Source organism: Macrobrachium rosenbergii, chromosome 49 (assembly GCF_040412425.1).
Source record: "Macrobrachium rosenbergii isolate ZJJX-2024 chromosome 49, ASM4041242v1, whole genome shotgun sequence".
Classification (NCBI taxonomy): domain Eukaryota; kingdom Metazoa; phylum Arthropoda; class Malacostraca; order Decapoda; family Palaemonidae; genus Macrobrachium; species Macrobrachium rosenbergii.
Genome location: NC_089789.1, coordinates 43,943,606 through 43,968,010, shown reverse-complemented (window position 1 = coordinate 43,968,010; position 24,405 = coordinate 43,943,606). Strand labels below are relative to the sequence as shown.

General features: G+C 36.3%; 1 protein-coding gene across 1 annotated transcript; it reads left to right on the top strand.

The window, feature by feature from the left end:
* The first annotated feature begins 1,962 nt into the window (after nt 1-1,962).
* Nucleotides 1,963-14,472, top strand: LOC136832450 (general transcription factor IIF subunit 1-like). The gene is made up of 12 exons (XM_067093325.1): nt 1,963-2,104; nt 3,215-3,249; nt 3,366-3,500; nt 4,576-4,710; nt 5,599-5,769; nt 6,217-6,323; nt 7,103-7,240; nt 8,255-8,369; nt 9,753-9,919; nt 11,496-11,565; nt 12,868-12,999; nt 13,702-14,472. The coding sequence occupies exons 1-12, from the start codon at nt 2,078-2,080 to the stop codon at nt 13,910-13,912; spliced, it is 1,443 nt and encodes a 480-aa protein (XP_066949426.1). The 5' UTR covers nt 1,963-2,077; the 3' UTR covers nt 13,913-14,472.
* The last annotated feature ends 9,933 nt before the right edge of the window (nt 14,473-24,405 follow it).

The window sequence follows — 24,405 nt, the reverse complement described above, 5'->3', positions numbered from 1 at the left end:
ATGGTATGGACGAGGAAACGGCACAAAAAATCATCAGATTATTCAGAACATGAACCCTGTTCGTATGGAACGAGCCCACAGGGCGACTGACTTGAAATCCAAGCTTCCAAAGAATGTTACGGTGTTCATTTGAAGGGAGACACAGAAGGGAATAGGAAATACAGAAGAGAAAAAAAGCGAATTAATAAATAATAGATAAAAATGTAAGTAAATTCTCGAAATGCAAGGAGAATTGTTTTAGTAGGGTTGTACTGCGTTGCATCTTCGCTTGAATATGAAATTCATATAATATATATATATATATATATATATATATATATATATATATATATATATATATATATATATATATATATATATATATATATTTTTTTTTTTTTTTTTTTTTTTTTTTTTTTTTTTTTAAGCAAAATCCTTCCTTCCCATTTTATCTCTCTCACCCATTAGCGTGCAGGAGATTCAAGAAGAAGCGTAATCTCGCGTTCCAGTCGCCTGCATCCTGTTCTCTCCCCAGAGAATCTCGAGAACGGAAGGAAACCCCCTTCTCATTCTTCTCATTTCTCCTCCTTCTCGGGGCGATTATGACTCGGCTCCTCACGCCCGAGACGTAACGAAGTCACGCTGTGTGCGGAGGCGAATTCCTTTCTCCACTCAAGCCGTCGAGGTGTTTACTTTTAATCTCCCTACTTGTTTGCGTAGCTCTTGGTCACTCCCTGGATAAGCTTTCTCCGAGGACACATAGCTAGTCAGTATCCGGATGCCGAAATGCAACGTCAACATCAAGCGTGTTAGCAATTAGCCCTCATGAAATTCTGGAGATTGTTTATTTTATACACAGAGGCTGTTGTGTTCGCCCGGCGAGTGTTGTTATGCGCTCACGCGCGCTCGCGAACACACTCATGCGCGCTTAGTCATACACGCACAGTTTGATAAGCAGTTACCCTAATAGTTTCCCAAAGAAGTTCTTTTTCATGAGGAGAAGATTGTTTTATTCAAGTGGAAGTTATCACATATACTCACACATGCTCAAATGCTAGTGAAATGAGACTGGCCTCGTATATTAACTAGCTTACTTCTCAAGGTGCGCAGATACACGTGTGGTATAGAATTGAATTTAGAATTGAGGCCAAAGGCCACGCACTGGGACCCATGAGGTTATTCAGCGCTGAAAGGGAAATTGACAGTAAAAGGTTTGAATGGTGTGACAAGAGGAAAACCTCAAAGCAGTTGCACTATGAACCAGTTGTTAGGAGAGAGTGGAAAGTAGGATGGAAGAAAGAGAATATGAAAGGAGGTACAGTAAAAGGAACGAAAGGGGTTGCAGCTAGGGGCAGAGGGCAGCCTGCAAAGAACCTTAAATAATGCCTACAGTGCACCGCATGAGGTGCACTGACGGCGCTACCCGCTACAGGGCACCTGTTGTATAATGGCTGTGTTTAATACTGTAATTTTCTCTTTGACTTTAGATAGAACCTGGTCAGTGAAATAGTAAATGTATATATATATATATATATATATATATATATATATATATATATATATATATATTTATATATATATATATATATATATATATATATATATATATATATATATATATATAATATATATATATATATATATATATAGTCTTTAAATGCCAATTATCCTTCAGTCTTTACCCGCGGCTTTTTCTTGAAATGTAAATGCTAATACATTTACCTTTTAGAAATACTTTTGAAAGCTGCAGTACCTAAGTTCAGGGGGAAGTCAACATGTTTGTTTACAATTGAACAAATGTTAACGTTTTATCGGCGCATGCCACTATGATTCGTCCTAAGTTGATTTGATAAAGACAAATGCCGTAGATTGGTGTATTTCATTACTGGAACCATTTTATCTGGACTCTTAACGCTAAAACTTTCTAAAAATCTTACGCCTTACCTTGAAACTTTCGAAAGATGTAACTCCCATGTTAAGTTGAAAGGTATTTTGTTTATTAGGTAAAGGCTGTACCGTGTTGGTGTACAAGTGTACATCTCTGTGTACTGAACTAGGTTTATCTGCTGTTGTTGTACGTTGTGGATGCAAATCAGTCATGTCTGGATTCAACAGTACGTTCCAGGTATGCAAAATAATAGTAGATTCACCATAGCTTTCACGTATAGCTGTCAGTTTAGTTTAAGCTAGGGTTAAGACATGGGCGTAACAATGCTTGAACACTGAGTGTATACAGTGATTATAAAAGAGTGAAGTATGGCATTGCACGTGAAGGTGCAACATCATACTTATTGAAGAACTGGTAATAATTTGGTGCCATAAATGTTCGCAAGCATGCGATTAAGGTCAAAATATCACATACTCTAGTCAGCCCTGATGTAAACCAACCGTGCATTTGCACAGGGTAAGAATCGAACTTTTAACCAACGTGGGCTCCCCTCTGCATATTCAAGGTTCAGTTAATAATTAGGTCATCAGGATGCAAAAAGAAGAAAGGAAAGTCTTGCTCAAAAACCGTAGCGTCAAAAGCCTTGATAATTTAACGCTTGATTAGCTGTCAAAGGCGTATATTATCTTTCTCTATACGAAACATTTCTGTACATTCACATAATGGTAAATGTGCGATTAATTAATTTCTCGTCAGACATGTAAACAACATATCATTCCAACGGTTTCTCATTTGTTTTGTGGAATTTTTTTTTATTACCTGTGCAAACATTCGATTTTTTTATGCCCAAATATGCAACAATTATAAAGGGACCCCATTGGGAAATCTGGGTTTTTTTTTAGTTGGAGAAAACCCAAAACTGCTGAAATGTATAAAGTGGAATAGTCTAAATTGCATAGAACACAGTGTTAGCATTCAGAAAATATGTGAGTTGTGTATGTAATCGTTAACAATAAAAATGAAAAAAACACGGAGTTTGAAAGGGGTAATTGAAGGGATATAACTTAACCTAACCTTCCGGAACGTAACCTGATCTAGGTCAGTTTCTACGGGCCAGAACCATACCACAACAACCTTTGCTAAAGGTGAATTTTCATGCAAGCTCATGCATCCTAACCTAACCTCCCGTAGCCTAACCAAATCTAGGGCGCTGGGTCCCTTAACATACTCGAACCAGTTAATACTTATACTATTCTCTTATGGGTTGCTTATGCGTTATTTTCCATTTATGCTAGAATACGTATAAGCATGTTATTGATATCATTATTGTTATTTGTTTTTCTTCAGGGAAATGTGTCTTCATACGTCGTAAAAGCTCCTAGGTAAGTAATGACATTTTTCCCAGTTACCGAATTGACAACCAATGGAACATAAGAAAGGAGAAATATTGTACCCGTTTAGACTTACGATGTTGATTGTTAACTTTGCTGGTCCCCAGGACCTCCACGAAGAGATTTTCTGTGATGAGGTTTGACTCCTCCCACGGGATAGACTTCAAGTCCTGGACGCGGGCGAAGATGGAGAGGGAGAACAACTGGAAACTCTATCGAACTATGGAAGGGGATGCACCGAGGTAAGGTTTTCAGTTTAATGGTTATACGTTTTCTTAACTTTAATTGTGGTAGTTCAGAGCTTAGTTTGGCTAAAGGTACTGAAGAAATTGTGGTAGTTCAGGGATTATTTTGGCTGAAGGTACTGAAGAAATTGTGGTAGTTCAGGGATTAGTTTGGCTGAAGGTACTGAAGTAATTGTGGTAGTTCAGGGATTAGTTTGGCTAAAGGTACTGAAGAAATTGTGGTAGTTCAGGGATTAGTTTGGCTAAAAGGTACTGAAGAAATTGTGGTAGTTTACGCTGGTTAGTTTGGCTAAAGGCACTGAAGGGATGCATATGTAACGTTACTTATGCTAAGAATGTGCCCTCACCTTCTTAAAAGCTGATTAGGCATATTGCACCGGGGATGCATCCTAGCCTTCCCCCACCTTAACCTAAACTATCCATAGCAGAAGACGTGCTAATTCTGCAGTATTACCCATTTTCATCAACTATTCCGGTAGGTCAATTTCGTTTATATTGGCACCCCCTCCCCACTCAATGACAACATAAAAGTTTATAGCAGAACGACGTATTGAGTGAGTTGTGATATTCTGTGAATTTCCAAAGTAGGTGTTACTGTCCAAATGTTTTTTTGAAAGACTGTCCATCCATTTTTTTAGGATATAAGGCTGGAATGTGTGACGTGTAAGCACTGCTTAAGGCATATCCATGGCGTATCCTAAGAGTCTTAGCATAGTCTGTCATGTGAGAATTTTTGATGGTGATGAGACAGGCAGGCATTGCCACTGATGATACGCTCGACCATTGCAAGAAAACGGTCTTGATTGTTTTCACTATACCAGAAATGTCAGACCTATCTTTTGGAAAGAAACTGGTAAAGTGAGTCGGGGATCAAAGTTCAGGGAGTTGTACATTTGGTAAATACTGACAATTTCAAAGTTCTGAATCCATCTGCACTGGAGTAGATGACTGCTGATGCGCCTGAGGCTTCTGGCAGAGAGTTTTGATAACTATATTGCACGCGGACGTGCTTATCTTTTCCCATTTCATAACTGGGTTCTGACTAATCCTTCTGTCACACTGTTGTTGACAGGTACGGTGGTGGATCCGAGTTTCGCCAGGAGGAGAAGGCGGAGGCGAGAAGGAAAAGGTTGGGAATACGTCTGAAGCAGTACCGTCAAGAGGACCAGCCTTGGATTTTAACGGTATCTGGCAAGAAGGAGAAAAAGTAAGCCTTGAAGATGAAGTTATCCCCAGTTAATGTTTTGCTAGATGATTCACTCAAAGTTTCCCTCCGTGTTAATTATGTCCACGGAAGCTGTCTGTTAACTGTTGTAAAAATGCTTTGCCTTGCTGTTGCATTTCAAATCAGATGCTATGTGCGGTATTGGCGATTTTAATGCCACAAACCTCACAGGAAGTTCATGGTAGATTGAAATTCTACAATTGCAAGCATCTTGTTACATGTTTTTCCAATATTCAGCACTTCACAATTAGTTAGCTAAAGGGAATGATAAAGTTTAAGGTGAAAGGCCAGTACTTCTTTTAGATTAAGTAAATTATTATCCCGAGCTAATTCACCAGATCAGTGAGTCTAATTTCTTTGTATCAGGACAACGTTTGTGCATAAGATGTGGGGAAATCTGGAAGAACAAGAGTTAAAGAAATTGGACAGTTAGGCCACGAGACTCGAAGGGATTGGATGCAAAGTGAAGGAGGAGTAGTAGTTTAGCTAGGAACAAAGAAACGTTACTAAAAAGCACTCTGTATATTATAAGATTCTTCAGTACACATTGTACTACGATTGATACCACATTACAGTGCAAAAAAGGGGTTTGGAAAATTCGTTCTGTACTCCCGACCCAAGATCGAACCTCAGCCTGACATGAGAATAACTTCTTTTCTCTCTTGATCTGGAACTAGGCTTAGCAGTGACAGGCGTTTCCAAAACGTAAAGAACTCGAGAAGTTACGAGGGCTTTGTAGTTAATAAAATTACATATAGATCTGGTAAAAGTGACCAGTAGGTTCTAAATGTATTCGTGCATGTCGAAGACGTGTCTATGTACAGCCTAAATTATAACTGCTATTTGTGTGTAATAAAACATTTCATTCAGGTACAAGGGAAGTCGAGCAGGCGGCGTGTCTGAAAACTCTTCCTGGTACATCTTCATGCAGGGGAAAGACGGTGCATTTGAGGCCTACCCAGTCGAGGAGTGGTACTGTTACAGGCCTGTTCAGCATTACAGATCCCTAACGGAAGAAGAAGCCGAAAAGCATTTTGAGAGGTTGGTGAGACAATGATATCGACCGAAAGATAACGGAATAGTTAAAGTGTTGCGTTTGCCTAAAAGAAAGATTCTCTTTATATTCAAACTTTAACCAACTTATGACAACCTTTTCTGAGGCTTTTTGATACATGTGTTAGCATGTATAAGTTTTTAGAGGTTTTATATCGACCGAAAGATAACGGAATAGTTGAAGTATTGCGTTTGCCTAAAAGAAAGACTTTTTATATTCAAAATTTAACCAGCTTCTGACAAGCTCTTCTGAGGCTTTTTGATATATGTGTTAGCATGTATAAGTTTTTAGAGGTTTAAATATGACTGTGTACCAAAACAAAGTCACCAGATAATTAAAGTACACGTCAAGAATGTCTTGGAACAGAGGGGGGGAGCAATGACTCGTGTATTTTAAAGTAGAATTTCTGTACGATCGCCGTTCTTAATTTCCAGACGTTCGAAAATCATGAACTACTTTTCCCTCATGAAGAAAGAGACCGCTGCTCCCGACGGGGAGGAAGACCCAGCCATGCACAAGAACAGGAGTTTCCTAGGAAATCGTAAGTTGTTTTCATGTGAATTTGCACACCCGTGACTTTCTTAAGCCTCGGTATTTCAGTGATTGATTTTCAGTCGCCTCACAACAACTACGGGCATCTACGTTCGTGCAGATGAAATAATAGGATAGCTGAGCAAAAGGTCAACAACTCAATCTGGGTCTCACAGCAAAGATTAGGTGCCTAGTAGAAGCGGCAATAGGTCGTAGTGAGAACCAAATGACCTGAGAGTAAGACATTATTATTATTATTATTATTATTATTATTATTATTATTATTATTATTATTATTATTATTCAGAAGATAAACCCCTGTTCATATGGAACAAGCATACAGGGGCCACAGATTTGAAATTCAAGTTTCCAAAGAAAATGGTGTTCATTTGAAAGAAGTAAATGTCCGTTTATCTTTTGATACGTTATGGCATCAGCATGAATCCTGTGCAGCTTAACCATACCATTGCTGAACCATCTTTATATCAGACCAGTCTTTGATACTGTGGTCATTTGATGTATTTCAATGCAAATACTACTATTTTAACAGTCATCTGATCTAAGGTAGCAAGTCGTAGTCTCTTTTATCAGAAATTCCACTTTCATAACCTTTGTAGATCACAGTATAATAGTAATCAACATTTTCTGAAAAGTATTTTGATTAAGTTGTGAAGTCTTAGTTTTATCTGCAACTGACATCTGTATGACCTGTTGTTACGACAAGACCCCACTTTTGTTCAGCCTCTTGTGAAGCAGAAAATTTTTCATTGATTGCCTGATGTACTACAGGCCTGGTTCTGTCCGAAATAGACGACTGGATGTCTGAATCAGAGTCGGGAGACGAGGCTGAAGAAGAGAATGGCGAGGAAGACGGGGACAAGAAGAAAAAGAAGTACAAAGTGCAGTCCAAAGGCAGGAAACAACAAGGTTAACAAGTGTCTTTTGCTCACTGACGGTTTTAAAGGGATGTTTACTTAGGATTCAAAGGATTTTTACACGTGGTGAAGGGGTTTCTAAGTTTTTTTTTAAAGGGTTTATACACGTTGTAGAATTTATAGACACGTTTGAAGGGATTTATGAAAATTTTCAAAATGGTAGGGTTTTGTATGTGTTTTGTGTGAGTTTGTTGGTTGGCGGTTGTGCGTGGGTGTGTATGTGTGTATGTTTGTGGGTGTGATGTGCGTGGGTGTGGGGGTGTGTGTGGGTATGTGTGTGTATGTTTGTGGGTGTGGGTGTGATGTGCGTGTGTTGTGGGTGAGGGTGTTGGTGTGTGTGTATGTGTGTGTGGGTGTGGGTGTGTGTGCGCCGGTGTGGGGTGTGGGTGTAGGTATGGGTGTGCGTGGGTGTGCAGGTATGAGCAAACACATGAGTGGTAATTCTCTGCATTCTAGTGATTTCTACCTACCATTTACCACCTAAATATGAATCTATCTCCAGCAGGAAAGTATGACTGAATCTATACGAATCACAAAAGATTCAGGTGAGTATGCAGATCAGATATTTGCGATCAATGAAAAGAGGCCTTTCGTAACTTCTGATCGCTCTAGTTTATTTTAAAAATATGACTGGATTCGTGCACCTGTTAAAAGAATGATTTGTAGAATGTAATTGAAATGTATCAAGAACAAAATGGAATGTTATAACTTTTTTTTTATTAGGAGGAAGATATGTTGTGAAAGTGGCAGATAATTAAGATGTATTTGGAAAAGTAGCTTAGGTAATTTATGAATTATCAAGGAATAAGAAATTTGGGGTTGAAGTAAACTTAATTGATGTACATATATAATATACTGCGGAAATTGAAGTTCCAGATAACAAAAAAGACAAGAAATTGTTGAATCGTTTCCTGTTAAGAGGAAATCCAAGGAATGAATAAATCTTCCCCAAATCCCCTGACTGACTGACTGACTGACTGACTGACTGACTGACAATTTCTTGCAGGTGGGAAGAAGCAGAAGAAAGCCGACGGCGAAAGTGAGGAAGAAGACTGCGTCGAAGAAAGTGACGAATACGACGACGGCGCCGAACATGATTACATTTCCAGTGACTCCTCAGAGTGAGTTAACGGTTCCAGTTGTCATACGTTTTGCCCCCGTAGCGCCGTCAGTGCACCTCGTGCGGTGCACTGTAGGCATTACTTAAGGCTCTTTGCACCGTGCCTTCGGCCCCTAGCTGCAACCCCTTCGTTCTTTTTACTGTACCTCCTTCATACTCTCCCTCTTCCGTCTTAATTTTCTCAACCCTCTCCTAACAGTTGATTCATGGTGCAACTGCTTTGAGGTTTTCCTCCTGTTGCACCTTTCAGACCTTTTACTGTCAGTTTCCGTTTCAGCACTGAATGACCTTTTAGGTCCCAGTGCTTGGTCTTTGGCCTAAATTCAATTCAATTCATATATTTCGCTTGCAGTTTCAGATTCGTCCTCGGTTTGTCATGGTGGGTTGTTTGAGCTTTCAGATATTAGTTCGTCTTTTCAGTGCTATTTTTATTAGTTTTATTTTCTTTTTCTTTTTCTGTTGATTCCGTTTTCATCTCTTGCCTTTGAGTGCCTTACTCTTCATTGTTCTTGTGAGAATTTTTCATTTTCTCTCATTCAATAGACTGAGTTTGTTGTAGGATTTTTCATTTTTTCTCATTTTTTTGTTTGTTACACCTCTAGGTTTCACAACAGACTGAGTTTGTTGTTTAGGTAAACGAAATAAAAAAAAACATTTATGCATGTATATTTACCTACACAAGTATGAATTTATGTGTCTTAACACGATATGTTCTCAATCAATTTCTGTATATATATATATAAGTAGTTGTTATTCTTGCAGTTTTAAACAGTTGTTCAAGCTGTGCACAGCCTGCTATCCAAGATCTCATAAAATGAAAAATCCAGGTTTGAAAAAGCTTTTGTAATCCGAATTCCATTATCAATAAGAGTTATTTAAACTCCTTTTTCATCCGCTCCATTTCGTATATTGCATCAGTGCTGTCCAACTCCTCTCATTTAATTTTGTTCCAGGTTTTGCAACCTCATTAAGGAAAAGATGCCATAGACCATATCAAAGAATCCCTAAAGATATGACTTTAATCGCGTCCTTAAAATGCTGCGTAATATTAGTTGGTTCTCTTGGGTAGCAGGCGATTAAATAAGTAACAAACAAAATAATAGGGTAATAATAGAAAAATAGAAAAGTAAAGTATATGACTAAATATAGTCATTTTAATACTAAAAGAATGATACAAGTACTATATATATATTAAATAAGTAATTTAAACAAAATAATAGGGAAGTAATTGAAAAATAGAAAAGTAAAGTATATCAACAATTAAAAATCGTCAATAGGTAACCAAGACTAAATATAGTCATTAATGCTAAAAGAATGATACAGGTATTTTATATTTATAACTAAAAGAATGACAAATATGTAAACAAATAACGTCGCCTTCCAGCTCTGAAGCAGAAGACGACGAAGTGGTAAGGAGAGAACTGGCGGGCGTTGATGAGGCTGACGGCCTCAGGAAGCTCATCAATTCTGAGGAAGACGATGACGAGGAACAAAGGGACGGCGAGGATTCTGCCGAGGACGCCAAGGACACCGACAAGAGAAAGAAGCGAGGTAGGATATCAGACAAAGGAGGTATAACTGAATATGATGCTGCACTGTTATTTCCATATTGTATGCTTCCCGTAGGGGGGTAGTGCGGTCAGTGTACCTCAGGTGGTGCACTGTAGGCATTACTCAAGGTTCTTTGCAGTGTGCCTTCGGCCCTAGCCGCAACCCCCTTCGTTCCTTTTACTGTACTTCCTTTCGTATTCTCTTTCTTCCATCCTACTTTCCACCTCCCTAACAATTGATTCATGGTTCCTCCTGTTACACCTTTAGTAACCTCATAGGTCCCAGTGCTTGGCCTTTGGCCTAAATTCTATGTCCAATTCAATTCAGTTCCATTCAATTCATCGTGTATACTGATATTTGCGTTGGTATTTGGCACAGGTGACTGGCTCACTTTCTATGTCTTTTTTGGCATTGTCACTCCATTACCCTTTATGCTAGACCACAAAGGAATGTTGTAAGTCAGAAATTCTTGATTGTTTTTAGAATGAGGCTGCCAGCTTCATGCCCATATACATAGTCTTGTTTTGAGAGAGTGTTACTTTAATAAGTGTCCTGAATCAAGTTCGCATAACTTAGTGATATGTCTGACTTGAAAAGAATTCAGTACTTTTATCAGTGGAAGGGTAATCAAGTTTTCTAAATACAAAATGTGCTGAAATACATCGAGTTCAAAGCAAGATTTAAACACCGGAATGCATTTTGTCAAGATATATTATTCAGGAGTTCAGGTTGGGATGATTGTGTTCAGACCTCGCATGTTTCGTGCTTAAAGAAGCTTACCGAGTTATCAGTGGGGACGTAAAACCTACTTGGCCGCGTAAGCTTCGTATTGCTCGGATATGCTTGAAAACATTCTACCTAAGCATCCAAACGGTATTTGCAATATCAGGGGTTTGTTTAGAATTCTGGGCTTCGAGAACAATGCAAACTAGCTGAGGTGCTTTGTAGGTACGCCAATATCTTTCATTTTTGTCGCATTTAGTGGACTGTATTTCAGTTGAAAACTACTTGGGACCTTTATTAAATAATAATAATAATAATAATAATAATAATAATAATAATAATAATAATAATAATAATAATAATAATAATAGCACGAGTCTTAAATTGGAGAAGCAAATCCACAGTTATGTATATGTACATATATTTAAAGATAAATCTGTACTGATTTAATAATAATAATAATAATAATAATAATAATAATAATAATAATAATAATAATAATAATAATAATAATAATAATAATAATTAATAATAATAAAGCCAGAGGATTAGATTTTAAAATCTGTGGGACTTTGGAAAATAAAATCTGTGGTACTTTGGAAATTGACGTGAGATAAAACTAGGCAACCATCTTCAGCAAAATGGAACTGGTAAATCTAAAATATAGAACGAAATAAATGTATTATGCAAGAAAGCCCCTTACACCACCTTCGTTGCGCCTTATAAAGCAATCTGTGAGCGGTGTTCCTTGTGAGCATACCTTTAAGAACAATTGTATGTTTACGTCAGGGAGAAATTAGTGTTGACGTTACGAAAAATTTTATTTTATTTTATTATTATTATTATTTTTCAGATCCTGAGGGCAAGATTTCCGAGGACAGCGACGAGGGAGCAGAAATCAGGCTGAGGAAGACTGGAATGGGGTAAGTCAACATTTTACCTGTACAGGTAAGTGGGTATTTTACCTGTACAAGTAAGTGCATTTTGACTGTACAGGTAGGTAAATATTTTACCTGTACAAGTAAGTGCATTTTAACTGTACAGGTAGGTAAATATTTTACCCGTACAAGTAAGTACATTTTGAGTGTGCAGGTAGGTAAATATTTTACCTGTATAAGCAAGTACATTTTAACTGCACAGGTATGTAAAATAAATACATTTTGAATGTGCAGGTAGGTAAACATTTAACCTGTACAAGTATGTACATTTTGACTGGGCAGGTAGGTAAACATTTTGCCTCCACAGATAAGTACACATCTTACCTGTACAGATAAGTACACATTTTACCTGTACAGTAAAGTACACATTTTACCTGTACAGTATAGAAGACATTTTGCCTGTACAGTTAAGCACTTAAGACGTAAGTGTTCTCTCCTTTCTCAAATTATGAATCTCATATGGGCAAAGGAAATTATTATTATCATTCAAGTTAGAGTTTCATTTGAGTGTAATAAGTTACCGTGAAGTATAACACAGCAGTGATAACTGGGCGTGTTGGCGAGGAACAGTTGCACATAACCTGTGTAATTACTATTTATATGAAAGAGAAATCCCCTGTGTTAATCCCCTAAGAAAGTCAAATGTTCGTTCAGAGCAGTTTAACAAAACCACCTCGGTAAAGTGACTTGTGTAAACTGCTCCTTTTTTTTTTTTTTTAATTCATAGATTTATGGACTTATTTAACTACCACATGACTACATTGTTAAAATTAAATCTCAATGCGAAAATTAGAGAATCTTGCCTTTAAAATTTGTAATATATTTATTTAGGACTGTATGCATCTAGCCGTTATTATTATTATTATTATTATTATTATTATTATTATTATTATTATTATTATTATTATTATTATTATTATTGTATTCTCTTGCCTTTAAAATTTGTAGTATATTTACTTAGGACTGTACGAATCTATCTGTTATTATTATTATTATTATTATTATTATTATTATTATTATTATTATTATTATTATTATTATTATTGTTGTATTCTTCTTGCCTTTAAAATTTGTAATATATTTACTTGGGACTGCACGAATCTATCTGTTATTATTATTATTATTATTATTATTATTATTATTATTATTATTATTGTATTCTCTTGCCTTTAAAATTTGTAATATATTTATTAGGACTACAGAATCTATCTATTATTATTATTATTATTATTATTATTATTATTATTATTATTATTATTATTATTATTATTATTATTATTATTACAGTGCCCTCGTTGGTAAGATGGGCATGTCCCAAAACCGAAATACCAAGAGGAGGACCAAAAGAGAATTGAAAAAGGAAATCCGAACCAAATATGTCGATGCAGTGGCTACGCCGATGGCGTCTGGTTCAAGGAGGTTTTTGTTATTATTATTATTATTATTATTATTATTATTATTATTATTATTATTATTATTATTATTCAGCACGAGCGTGAAGTCATGATGAGCCAAATCTGGTGTATTTTTAATATTAAAGCAACTTGATATTCATTCACATGAAACCAAGTTTGAGGTTTGTCATAATTTCTGTTTTATTATTTAATATGAAGCACAGTTATTATTATTATTATTATTATTATTATTGTTATTATTATTATTATTACAAGTCAATATTCACGTGGAGCTTCTGAGGTTTGTCTTTATTATTATTATTATTATTATTATTATTATTATTATTATTATTATTATTATTATTATTATTAAACAAGAGTCAATATTCACATGCAGCTTCTGAGGTTTGTCTTTATTATTATTATTATTATTATTATTATTATTATTATTATTATTATTATTATTATTATTATTATTATTATTACTATTATTATTATTCATGGGCATACATTCCCAGGGAACAAGGATCTGAGGCCATCAATTTGCTTAACAAGCTTCCCATAATACTACCAAAATTTGAGAAGAACCCAACTCTTCTGATGTCAATTTGTCAGTAAAACTTGAATCAGCAGTTCAATCATAAAATCCATTCATAGCGCCTTTTGCCCTTCGGTATATACATAGTGAACTGGATCGTATTAATGTTTTTTTCTCTCTCGCCCAAAGCATCGACAACAGCAGCGTGTCAGAGGACACCATCAGGAGGTATTTGATGCGCAAGCCGATGACCACGACGGAACTCCTGCAGAAGTTCAAGGTAAAGAAAACGGGAATGGACCCGGACCATCTGGTCCATTCCATCGCTCAGATCCTGAAGAAGATCAACCCGGTCAAACGGGTGGTGAAAGGGAAGATGTATTTGTCTATGAATCATTAGTGCTTCGTAGGTTGAAATGGTTTGTAGCTTGGGACGCCTGTCAGTGATTAGTGATTTATAGGAAGGTAAGGGTTTGCTGTCTTGCTGACTTGTGGAGTTCTTTTGGTTTTTCTTAATCCAGTATTACAATATACTGGGCTTAAGGCTTGTTGTTTGGAGGTAATAATTTAAAGTTGTTTTGGAGGAAATATGTCTTCCCATCTATAACTGGTGTTTGATAGGGAGGGTTCTTATTCATTATTAATTTAAGAAAAGGTTTACTGTCGTATGGAGTTCTTTTTGTTTTTCTTAACCCAGTATTATATACTGGGCTTAAGGCTTGTAGTTTGGAGGTGGTAATTTCAAGCTCTTGTGGAGGAAATATTTCTTCCCATCTATTATTGTTTGATAGGAAGGACTATTATTCATTATTATTTTGTTAACTCAGTATGCTAATATACTATGCTAAAACTAACATTTTGAGAGGGACATTTTTAAGAATTACCATTCCATGGGAAACATTTTTTCCCATTAGTTTGTTGACAAGATATGTTTATAATTTAGATAAAAATGTATCATGACGCATAATTTCCGTATCCTTCCTGAAGTGAAAGCTTTCCTACACTCCGGAAGAGTGTGACGCAGGAGTATGATTCAAGATATGTATAGACTCTAAAAATGTGAGTGCTAAATTTGAAGGAAAGAGAGATAATATTTCTGTGGAGAATTGAATCAAACTGACTGAAGTTACAGAGTGATGTTGTTTTCAATCAACAACATTGAAGAACAGTGACCATATGACTCACTCCTTAGAGGGGGCAGTGCCGTCAGTGCCCCCCACGCCGTGCAATATGGGCACTATTTGAGGTTCTTGGCATCGTCCAAGTTGCTACCCTTTCATTCCTTTTACTGTAACTCCGTTCCTATTCTCTTTCTTCCATCGTACCTTCCACCCTCTTCTGATAAGTATTTTCTCATTTTAAACTTTTCAAAACTTTTCTCTCTTAATTTTCCTTTCAGCGCTGAATGGCCTTATCATAGGTCCCAGTGCTGGACCTTAGACCGAAATCCTGTATTCCATTCCGTTCCATGTATGTCTCATATATATGAGAAAAGTCAGCATCGACTGATAAACGAAGTAAAATGGGGAAAGAATGAAAGAGAATTAAATGATATTTGTCCCAATAAGCTAGATAACAATTTAGGGAAACCTCTAGCGTGATTTATCACTATTTCTGACCAAATAAAAAAATGATTTAAGTTTCTGCAAAATTTCGTGAGTAATTCACGCTTTTTCCGTTTTACCAAAAAAAAAAAAATGAAAAATGTAAGCAGCCTGACAATGCCGTACAAGTTTCCTTTGACAACATAGCAAAGATATGGTTACTTAATGAAATAGAAATACTGAATACTTTTGGTAATCTGTATTGAATTGAATCAAATGCAAAATTTAGGCCAAAGACCAAGCACTGGGACCTGTGAGGTCATACAGCGCTGAAACGGAAACTGACAGTAAAAGGCTTGACAGGTGTAACAGGAGGAAAACCTCAAAGCAGTTCCACTCTGAACCAATCGTTAGGAGATGGTGGAAAGTAAGACGGAAGAAAGAGAACATGAAAGGAGGTACAGTAAAAGGAACGCAAGGGGTTGCAGCTTGGGGCCGAAGGCACCATGCAAAGAACTTGAAGTAATGCCTACAGTGCACCGCATGAAGTTGTTCCCATACCGTTCGGAATTATGTTAATGAACCTGTACAGAGAAGGACAGTTTGAAGTGATGTATCGTTAAATTAAAAGAGTAAACGGGAGAAGTAGGATAATTTATACAGATGATATGAAATTCATGACATATTTTTTTTCCGTTTTGTAACTCCAAAAATTCTCATAAATAATTTGGTGGTTATCGTCACCAGGGCATAAATATCAAATAAGATTATCTAATTAACTTTTTCGTGCGAAGGCTCGGGGTTAATATCACACTCAATTACGGTTTTAATCAACAAGCGGCATTAACTTGCTAGGCAACGGATCAGGTCAGCGCATTTGATACACACACACACACATACGTACATACATACATACATATATATATATATATATATATATATATATATATATATATATATATATATATATATATATATATATATATATATATAACCTGTGTTAATCAGCTGGCGTTGAATTTCCTATGGCGGATATTCTCGAATTATCTCTTGACACGTATTCGATGGTTATAATAATTCAGAGGTTAATAACTGTTAAATAGAGAATTTAACATATCTAGGATAATTAACTTTTTAAATCTGTGCTAATTGCAGTTTCTAGTGCTGGAATGACATGGTTATATAAAATTAATTGCCATCTACACACACATTTATATAATATATATGTGTATATATATATAACCCAAAAGAAAGTTATATTGGAAATACTATCCATCCACAAATTAAAAGAAAAAAGAAACCATGCCATTTCTTGATAAACATCCAGTCCATCGTGGAAAACGAGACGACGTGAACGGTACGGCCGTCATCTCGGCACTGAAGGCCTTGTCGTCTGTCGTAACTTCTCAGTCCAAGGAATCTCTCACAACCTGCGCGCGCATGTAACCACAACCTGCGCGCGCATGCAACCTACCGTTAGCCAATCCTGAAGCTGAAATATGCCACGTTAGTTTCAGTTGCTATTATTCCGTGCTATCTTTATTGGGAGCTTATAACTACATCTGAGATATAAATAAGGGTTCGGTGTTATTTGTTTTTATTATTCTTTTTTTTGGGATGAAATGCCCTTTTTCTATATTGTAGAACAAGCTTTGTAATACAATTTTATTTTATTTGCTTTTGTCATTTTATATAAAACCTTCGTCGTATATTGCTTATGATTCTATAGCCTGTTTCGCTATAACTGAATGACGAACTGATAAACTTGTTTTATACTTTAGAATCACATAAGGTAGAAAGCATTAATGGACATCGTTCTTATTTTGGTAAGAGATTGAAAACAAAAATACGAATTCTCTGAAAGGTTAAGCCGCAAAACTGCTCTACATTCCCTTGTGCCAAAATGACCTATGTACAGAGTATATATATATATATATATATGTATATATATATATATATATATATATATATATATATATATATGTTTATATATATATATATATATATATACATACATATATATATATATATATATATATATATATATATATATATATATATACATGCATGCATAAACGCTCTTTCATCCCTCTTATCGATCTGTTTTTTCTCTGACAGGTCGACCACGAATGTCTGTAAAAACGACCATCGCCCTTGACAAGCACTCGACAACTGAGACCTATCACATCACGTGTTCGAGAGAGAGAGAAAGAGAGAGAGAGAGAGAGATACCGAAACACATTTTTGGTTTGGAATCAAAGCCGTGAAAAAGAGTTTTCAATTTTCCGTTTCAGAATTTTTCATACTCCGCGTCAAAGGATTCCAATCTGGAGGACTTCACGCTCCATATGAGGTCTTTAAAAGGATGTGCGAAGTCCTTCATCCTTAATGGTGTTCCTTATCTTCCGCGTTTATTTCTGAAGGACCTTTTGTGGTCTGCGTTTGGTGCGTCAGCTGGGCTCCGAATGTTTTTGGGGGGTTCAGAGCCAAGTTTTTTTAATATTTTCTGTGCTATGCGTCGTACCTGATTTTTAAGCGTTTTATTCACGTGCTGTCATTATTATTATTATTATTATTATTATTATTATTATTATTATTATTATTATTATTATTATTATTATTATTATTCGGAAGATAGATCCTATTCATATGGAACAAGCATACAGGACTACTGACTAGGTAATCAAAGTTTCAAAGAATCTGGTGTTCATTTCAAAGAAACTAACAGATAACAATAGAACATACAGAGTCAAGAGATCAGTTATTGGAATATGAAAAGAGATAAATTAATAAAGTAATAATTTAATATATAAAAATATAAATAAATCGGTAAAATACAAGGTGAATTATTTTAGGGTAGTAATGAATTGCATCTTCGCTTGAACTTTTGAGGTTCTAATTGAACAGCAAGAACGTTCATATTAAAACTCAAAGAAAAATACTGTTCACTGTTACAGTTTCCATATTATGCAAGGGTCATACTCAGGGACGCTAAGAGAGATGGGAAAAGCACCAGTAGAGGCGGGGAAATGGATGTAAGACCATCGACTACAACAGAAATGAACCCTGAGAGATACCGTGACGTATTAATTGTGTTCAAATCATTATAGGCAGCTTTCTGCGTCAGTACCTTGAAGAGAAGACTTTGTCTCAGGAGTTAGTTAATAGACACGTAAATAATAAAACTCAAAATTCAATTTGTCTTTCATGTATCAATTTTAGTTTTCTATAAAAGAAAACTATTGTGCCGGCTTTGTCTGTCCATCCGCACTTTATTCTGTCCGCCCTCAGATCTTAAAAAATACTGAGGCTAGAGGGCTGCAAATTGGTATGTTGATCATATACCCTCCAATCATCAAACATACCAAATTGCAGCCCTCTAGCCTCAGTAGTTTTAATTTTATTTAAGGTTAAAGTTAAACTGAATCGTGCTTCTGGCAGCGATATGAGATAGGCTACCACCGGGCCGTGGTTAAAGTTTCACGGGTCGAGGCTCATACAGCATTATACCGAGACCACCAAAAGATAGATCTATTTTCGGTGGACTTGATTATACGCTGTAGCGGCTGTACAGAAAACTCGATTGCGCCGAAGAAACTTCGGCGCATTTTTTACTTGTTTTCTTTTGATTTCCAAAGAAGGGAAGGAAATATTTGTACATTACAAAGACACTACAAATTACATTACAAATGTACATTACAAATGTCCTTTTACATAAAATAAACTGATGCAAACAGTCGTGTATTTGTCCTTTTAAAAGGAATATATTATTTTGCATCGGTAATAGTAAAAACCACGATTCATTCTCAGCATTCGATTTCGTCATGGAGAAAATTAAATAAAAAAAGGCTGGAAATATCAGCGCTATCGCCTGAAAGCGAGAAAATAAACTGCAATCAAGTACAAAGCCTCGTCGTCAGTGAAATTCCCATTCCGGTCAGGATTTGCTGACATGAGATCAGGGGCCAACTGCAGAAAAATATTCTGTACTTCCTCAGTTTCCAACACAAGTCGATTTATCTGATTCTCTCTCTCTCTCTCTCTCTCTCTCTCTCTCTCTCTCTCTCTCTCTCTCTCTATATATATATATATATATATATATATATATATATATATATATATATATATATATATATATATATATATATGTGTGTGTGTGTGTGTGTATATATATATATATATATATATATATATATATATATATATATATATATATATATATATATATATATATATATATGTATACTGTATATGTATATACACACACTATATATATATATAATTTATATATATATATATGATATGGGCAAATAGATTTTAATTAAATAAATGCAAAAGAACAATAGTCAGAATGGAATAGATTTTAATTAAGTAAATGCAAGAGAACAATTGTCAGATTGGAACACAGGTAATCAAACATAATTGAGAATGAACTCTCGCCTTACGTTCCTTCATGACGTAATGCTTATCAATAGCGGCTGCCAAGTGTTACCATGTAAAAATAAGACGATTTAATTTCGAAAAATATCACTACAGAGGCGTCGTCTTCTACAAGACCGTTTTAGTTACTCAGTCTGCATATACAGTATCATTAATGGTGTGATGGAAAGGAACTTGATCATCATACGCAGTATTATCTGCGTTCTAAAACCAATATGGTAACCAATTAGTCTCTTTTGCTCAGTCACGCTACCTTCGTGCATTGTTGCCAATTTGTCGACCAGTGGTTTCTTATCAAAGATTTGGTTTTTCTTTGATAATTATTGTTAATTTCTCGTAATGTTAGTTCTAAAACATGAACGTTCTGAATTTAAAGACGTTAAAGAAGAAAATTAGTTTTTATAGCTGATATTTTGTGGTAAATTTAAACGGCATTCTGTTTCATTCCAGGATCCTTGGATAAGGACACGCCCCCTTACGGTAGCAACAGCAGTGTATTTCCCGCGAAAACAGAGGGAACTTCGCGGGGTTCCTCCGTTTATGCGCTGCTGTTTTCTCAGAAACGTCAAAAATTTGCTGGATTTTCTCCGTTCCTGTAAGTTTTTAAATTTTTTGGCTTTTTTTATGGTATATATTAAATAAATACGAGTACCATCAGATGCATATATTGTTAATAATGATTTAATTAGTAAATATAAAGGTCAAAATAGTGAAAAATTTCTCAGTAACTCTCTCACATATGCACAACTCAACGCAACTTTCTTGGTGCTATAAATGAATAGCCTGTCTGGAATAACCGTGTCATTTCAAGCACTACAAAATTACGGAAGTACTCAGCGTTATGAAGTTCGCAGGAACTTCTAATTCTCAGTATGCAGGAAGAAAGTTACAATAGATTTGAACATGTAATTAATGGATGTTTGCCCTTGGGCTTGTAATCACATTGAAATATAGGATTAATACTAAAATCAATACGAGCATAATCATCAAATTTATATATGCTCACGAGACTCTTCTTTTCCCTTGCTGGCGTAGGAAGGTTTTTTTTATTTTACTTCTATCCTTTTTGCGTAAAATTACACGTTGGGTCGTAGATTATGACCCGTTATTGCACCAGAGAGCTAAATTATAGAGGGGGCCTGTCCGCCCGCCGTCGCCAGAATAGAACCTTGGTCATCGTTAAACTGATATAGGGGGACACTGTTCTGGCTTATCAACCCTCGCTCTGTTACCCTGTGTTCCAGGCTTTATTTTTGAACGGGAACTTATAGGATTAGATGTTTGGATACTGGAAGTTCGTTCTTATATATAGCCTTTACGCCCCCAGAGTTCTCTGTCTGGAGCTCGAAGTTAGAATGTTTTTGCCCCATTTGAATAGCTGGGTTTTAGTATGATTATGCTCTGCCGGAGTAAAAAAAAAAAAAAATTATTATATATATGTATATATATATATATATATATATATATATATATATATATATATATATATATATATATATATATATATATATATATATATATATATATATATATTATAGGGTTACAGTTCTCCCACAACCGTTGTCGTCGACACGTAATACGAATATCAAAACTCGTTCACTTCTCCCTTTCGAAAGTTAAATATATAACCTTTAATAATAGCGCACCTAGGGAGAAAAAATAATCCTTTATGAGATCCGTAGAGGCGTTTTTTTTTTTTTTTTTTTTTTTTTTTTTTTTTTTTGGCTGAGGCGGGTTGTTTTTCACAGACACATCCGTCCCACGGTAATATTTCCTCAAATTGGAGTTGACACATACTTCAAAAATATTCAATTTCTTTTTTGATAAGTCTTGGGCATTCTAGGAACAGAAAATGTCACCCACCTGTCACTGATACCCTAATTTAGACTGTGTATTACCTGCTTCATAAGTATTCCGTTTTTAGTTTTCTGTAAAAGAAAACTATTGCGCCGGCTTTGTCTGTCCGTCCGCACTTTTTCCTGTCCGCCCTCAGATCTTAAAAACTACTGAGGCTAGAGGGCTGCAAATTGGTATGTTGATCATCCACCCTCCAGTCATCAAACATTCTATATTGCAGCCCTCTAGCCTCAGTAGTTTTTATTTTAAGGTTAAAGTCAGCCATAATCGTGCGTCTGGCAACGTGGTTCAAGTTTCATGGGCCGCGGTTCATGCAGCATCATATCGAGACCACCGGAAGATAGATTTATTTTCGGCGGCCTTGATCATACGATATACAGAAAACTCGGGATTTTTAGCTTGTTCTTATAAATAGTGATCATTCACGTCGCTGACAAATACGCCCCACTATTACCTTTAATTTACCTTTAATTTAAACGGCAATGCCGCAAAACACCTGTTTCGTGACTTCACTCTGCCCCGTACCTAAAGACCTCCCAAGTCTCTCTCTTCGACCCGTGTGGCACCGCTGCAATATTGATGGTCCTCCCAGATTCAAGATCGTAGTCATTTCTCCCTGTCCCGTGATGGCCAGCAGATTATTTTTCACAGCAAAGGCTCCCACCCCCATCCCCCCACCTCTCCCCCACCCACTGTATCCTCCCCCACACGACAACAGTGGACTGTTATTGTTGGGTGATGGGACAATGTTTGTGGGAAGGACTCTTTCATTTTTTTATTGACATTTCGTCTAAGGTGGTATTGTTTGCTAGATGAAGGTGTGTGTGTGTGTGTACAAAACTCACAGGACCACGAGACGTTTAAATGCAAGTTATCACGATGAAAAATGAAACGCTGGAAACAGTGCGGGCCGGTTAAGTTTTTTCAGACGTCTTCAAAAACGTCTGTTGCATGGCAGAAAAAATTTCCAATATACAAACTGTTAAGAAAGCCGTTGAGGCCCGAGAGAAATAGTTGAAACACCCGAAACTCGTTTCCCTCTCCAATGTTTATGGACTGTTCACCGGTTTGTGGTGTTCGTGTGTACTCTGTTTTCATCCAAGAATATATATAAAATTCCTTCTACAACGTACTATATATATATATATATATATATATATATATATATATATATATATATATATATATATATATATATATATATATATGCTTGTGTGTGTGTATGCATGCACACATCCACATGCTTACACACAAGGCTCATCAATAGTCAGTCGATGACACTCTAGAAGCACTACGCCACTACATGTCCTGCACTCACTATCAAGTTTCTTGGATAACAAACCTCGCGAATCCATATAGTCATTCAGATTCCCCTCTGCCTTCGAGTCCTTGTTTGCTGTGCTGCGAAAGCTGGAAAAATAAAAGGGCCTTGTCACCAACCTGTCGTTGCCTATTCTTTCAACTACAAACTGAAAAACTAGAGGATGAACACAGGAGGGTTATTTTAGGTATGTACCTCCGTCAGTTTCAATTGATGTATTTTTTTTTTTTATCTTGATCAGTCATTTGATGGCGTATTTGTCCTTCGATCAGAATTAATTGTTAGTTTCATTTGCTTATTTTTTCTCATTTTATACCGCGCTAATTTGTGAACCACAAACCTCCGTAGCTTGAAAAATATGAGGACTTTTCAGGTAGTTTACTGCATTTAATAATTTAAAATTTATTATCTTGATTATCTTGAATAGTCATTCGATGCCGCGTTTGTTCTTCAAACAAAATATCTCGGTAGTTTCATTTGCATTAAAGTATTGCTTCTCATTTTGCCCCAGACTGCTGTATGACCTACAGAGCTTCTCTAATATATATATATATACATATATATATATATATATATATATATATATATATATATATATATATATATATATATATATATATATATATATATATACTTTCGTTTATCAACAAACACCGACCATAATTCGAGATGGTAATCTTCGCTCTCCTCTCATTTCCCCTCGGCTGGAGAGAGAGAGAGAGAGAGAGAGAGAGAGAGAGAGAGAGAGAGAGAGAGAGAGAGAGAGAGCCCCCGCTGACGCAGCAGGAAGATACTCTCCTTCAACTCCTTCGCCTCACCCACCTCCTTTTCGGAATATCCAGCGAGAGGTGTAAAAGAAAAAATATATTCGGCGTTGGTTAATGAGCGCCGGGGAATGTGGGAGGCTGGTGGTTTTCTGAATAAGAATTTCCAAGGATTTAGACGCCGGTGGAAGCTGCCGCCGTGGAATGGAGAGACGGGGGCGGGCCAGGACGAAAAGGAGTTCTCGAGACCCTGGGGGGGAAAGAATGAAGGCATTTCTATTCTGGCGATATCGCACGCAACGGGGGGCTAAAGGAACAGGTATGTTTGTTGATGGCGCTGGAAATGCATCTCGGCAGATTTTTTGGAGTGTTCAGTTCATTGTTCCGTGCAAATACCCTTACGCGATCTCTCGTTCCCCGGGAATATCATTACTGAGGTGTATGCTGCGTCGCGAAGGTATTCCGTGCAGGTAGGAGTATCCGAAATTATGAGAAATATAGATAGACGAATGTTGGGCGCGAGGCTTCCTCTACCAGTCGTCCTTCGTAGGGCCGCGTGAATAAATATTTCATTGCAATCGCACACACACACAGACACACACACACACAAGAGAATGCAAATGAATCATGAATATTAAAGGTGATGTCAGCGAGGACACGTACGCCCCAATTCCTCTCTCAATTATCTTGCATATAAAATATGAAAATGGTTTCTTCAACCTCGAATGGTCTTACATTCCAAACGCCAGACATTCGCTCGGGACTTCCTTAGTGTAATGAGCTTTTGTATGTTGCAATGTATTTGTAGAATGACTCGGCATTTTGTCTTTCCTACGCCACAGCGCATTCAAGATATCAGAATCTTTTTGTACTTCGTTGTATTTTAAGTATACCTTAGAATAAGTCAGGGTTGCTTCAAGGTGCAAAACATAGTGTAATTAGGTCATAACATTTTCAGAATACTAAA